This window comes from Charadrius vociferus, unplaced genomic scaffold, assembly GCF_000708025.1.
Source record: "Charadrius vociferus isolate BGI_N301 unplaced genomic scaffold, ASM70802v2 scaffold104, whole genome shotgun sequence".
Taxonomy (NCBI): domain Eukaryota; kingdom Metazoa; phylum Chordata; class Aves; order Charadriiformes; family Charadriidae; genus Charadrius; species Charadrius vociferus.
In genome coordinates, this window is record NW_009648255.1 from 1374003 (window position 1) to 1377481 (window position 3479).

Genomic DNA, 3479 nt, shown 5'->3' on the forward strand with positions numbered 1-3479 from the left:
AGCAGGAAGCTGAGTATCTCAAACGAAAGGCTTTGAAAACCAGTGATGTGCTGGACAACCATTTGTATCTGAAAGGCAGAGCATTTTGAAATTTAAATCGCTTCTGGCACATGAGATACTTCCAGGAATAAACAGAACATCTCACTGTGAATATGACACAACTAAAAGACACAGGTTGTCATTAACGTTTGCTGAGCCTAACAATTTTGTTTCTAACAGACTGGAGAAAACACACTGACAGAGGCTCTCCTCCTCATTCTGCATTTCTCAGAAAAACCCTTGCTTAAGCTAAATATAGATGCCTGAGCACGATTAAAACAAGCAACTCGCAATCCAAGCAACTCAGCAGAGACTGCAAGCTCAGTCTCTCCTGCATGGTACTCAGGAGCCCCAACTCCAGATGGGGAACAGGAGAGAGAACTTAGCACCACCCAGGGCTGTGCTGCAGATGCTCTGTAACGCTCTCTCAGCCCTGAAAGACGCTCAGATGCTGAGTCTGTACACATCCTGGGGACAGGGACAACGCTGCCCGCGACCCATGTTCTCAACAGACTCCTTTCTAATTACGCATTAATGTACCTCTTCCCAAATATACCAGTGCACGCACAGGGACAGCACTCCCTCCCACCACCCCAATGCCACAGAGATTACAAAGATGCAAGCAAACTCTATTTTTCTAACAAACTCCTCTTTTTTACCCAGTCTGGCAAAGGACGTGACTCACAGCTGTGAGGAGGGGCAGAAGAGCTCGCTTAGTACAATCACAGACCCCGTAATGCTGAACCAGGGCTTGTCAGAGAGCTGGCAATACAAAAGGGTGGACCTTATTCATCCCTGTATTCAGGCGGTACAAATGATGTGATAACAGAGTAACACGCTGATGAATCAGGCTCTGCCAAACCTGCTGAAAGCCAGTTAAATTCATGTAGTGACACAGACCTGCTTGTAAGGACTTTTGCTGGTACAAACTATACTATAAGGAACAATTGCAATGGCTACTGATCATCTGTTTCAATACACGGCACACCAAGTCACATCCCATTTAAATGTAAGCAAACATTAGAAAGTAAAGCAATTGCACAATTTACCATCATTGGAAGCCAGAGAACGACTTTTGTCAATGCAAGAATCAGCGAGAACCGTTTCTGGGCAAAGCCCACCGTGAAGCTTCTGCTCTGTACACTGTTCACGCAACGGGGCTCCAGTGCACCGCTCTCAGCCACACCTTTCCTAAAAACTGCCTCCGAGCTTGGACATGCGTTTTGGAAATGCTTCAGGATTTTATCCACAGGGTCCACCGGTGAGAGAGATGGGGTAGCAGTACTGCAGCCTGCAGGAGTCCCAGGGGTGATGTAGCCTCGAGAGATTTCCTGGTAATCCATGTGAAATAGCTGTTGCTCATCTGAGCACAACAGCTGGTAAGTTAGAGGAACAGAGAGCACTGTGAGGAGGCAAAAGCACAGTGAGTAGACAATAAATAAAAACAAGATGTAGGAACTGGCGCAGTCAGTGAAGCAACCCCAGGAGGTGGGGATGTACTTGCCCCAACCACAGAGAGGCAAAATGCAGATCAGCAAACTGAAAATCCAAATGGTAAAGATGGCCCGTACCATGCTCACTCGTCGCTTGGAAGTGCTGCAGCTCATTGTCTCCGTTTTGTTGATGGTGTAGAAGTTGTAAGAAACTATAAGAGACCCTTTCAGGTTGCTAGAAATGCCCTGGAATAAATATATAAGCGCTGAGGTGGTGCACAGAGGCTGGGGGAGGACATAACTTGACCACTGGGTGAGCATGAAAATAATCACTGGCACAATGCTGATCAAATCATCTATTGACAAAGAGGTCACAATCACTGAAACTGTGGTTTTGTTTTGCATTTTCAGCAGGGAAACTAGTGAATAAATGCTGCCCAGAAGCGCTGTGAATGCAATGATAAAAGTCAAGCAGAATAGAGAGACATTCAAAGTTCTCTGCTCGCTAGGTTTATCCATAACACTATGATTTTCAGCGAAGCTCGTCCCATTGAGTGACAAATTATTAGGCGCTACCGACATTGTCCTTGGCAAATTTCTTCCTTTGCCTTCTCACTGACTCTGCAAGTTTTCACTAGCTGAAACCAGAACTGTTAGCTCCACATCACAAGTTCCTCTGTCTTCCTAGACTTTTGTGGCATCTGATGAAGAAACATTCAGGTGAAAGCACCCTTGATAACCAGAACAACTCATGCTCTCGAAAAATCAGGCAACAATGAAGTATCAGAGGTGCTGGAAAAAATGCAATTCTTCGTAATCCTTTCACTACTGGAAGACGGTTAATTTAGGCTCTTCAGGTAATAACATGCCATTCACTTTTGACCGATATCAGGCAATGTGCCTTACTCACGAGTTCAGCTGAAACGAAGGCAGAATATCAGGTATGTTCAAGCTCTAGTAGCTCAGGGAGAAACATAGTAGGAATGAGCGGCTGTTGGACTCACCCTGCGCTGCTCTGAGCTGCAGGAGGGAGGAGTCAGATGCAAGCAGGATAGCAGAGACGAGGGGAGTGAGTATCTTCTCAGACGGAGCTGCCTCTTAGCTGGATCAGAGGACTGAAACAGTGTCCCTGCTAAGCCACACCTCCGCTGCCGACACTGCAATCCAATGCAAATACTCCGATCTGATGTCAGCCGTAAATGTCATTCCCGTAAAGCCCACGGCTGCTCCAGGGCTGTGCATCACGAGCTAGAGTGCTGCTTTTATTCTTTTGCACTTCTGTACTCCAGGCTGAGCAAGGGGAAGAGCCTCCGGAGCCTTTTATGAAGATGAAACAGAAGGGATGTGTCTGCTCTGCTGCTTTGTACTCCTGCTCCCGCTGCAAGTGTACATGTGTATGCGCACACATCACACATGGATGATAACCGTATAGTTACCTAGGGACAACCTTTCGTTAATGACAGGTAGCCACCATGCACGTCAGCCAGGTGTTGCCTGCCTCAGTCTGGGGTTTATAAAACTTTCATTCCCCCCATGATTCAAATACGAGGCACATCAAATGCTGACTGTCTGCTCTAGCTGAACACATGGATAGAATCACAGCCAAGAGCATTTTGGCACATTATGAGTGTTTTCCCTTCAGAAAGTGCAATACTGGTGAAACTGAGAAGCTGACAAAATTCCCAATACTCAGTGGTTAAGTGGACAGATAGGTTCCACGCAATCTTCTTGGAGGATTCTGCCTCTCTCTTCTTTCTGGCATCACTTTGAGTTCAAATACGTGATGGGGATGCAGGACAAATATTTTCTTATTAAGGGTAATATTGTAAGGCTGCTGCAATTACTTGCTAGTCCGGGTAACATTACAAATCCACTCAGTTAGAAATCTGTGTTAACAACCTGATCCTTGCTCAATTCTACACAGTTTGAAACGCAACAACTGGGTCAAGCCACCAGCTGGATGGCTCGGGTGTCTTCCCTCCTGCCAGGGCAGGGCAGGGTTGGAGG

The 3479-nt window shown here is 46.4% G+C and overlaps 1 protein-coding gene across 1 annotated transcript in view; it reads right to left on the reverse strand.

Annotated features, from left to right (window-relative positions):
* GPR149 (G protein-coupled receptor 149) overlaps window positions 1-2054 on the reverse strand; it is a 25127-nt gene extending 23073 nt beyond the window's left edge. Inside the window, 2 exon segments of the mRNA XM_009884396.1 lie at window positions 1-68; window positions 1089-2054. Coding sequence (XP_009882698.1) covers window positions 1-68; window positions 1089-2054 — 1034 coding nt within the window.
* Between the last annotated feature and the right edge of the window lie 1425 nt (window positions 2055-3479).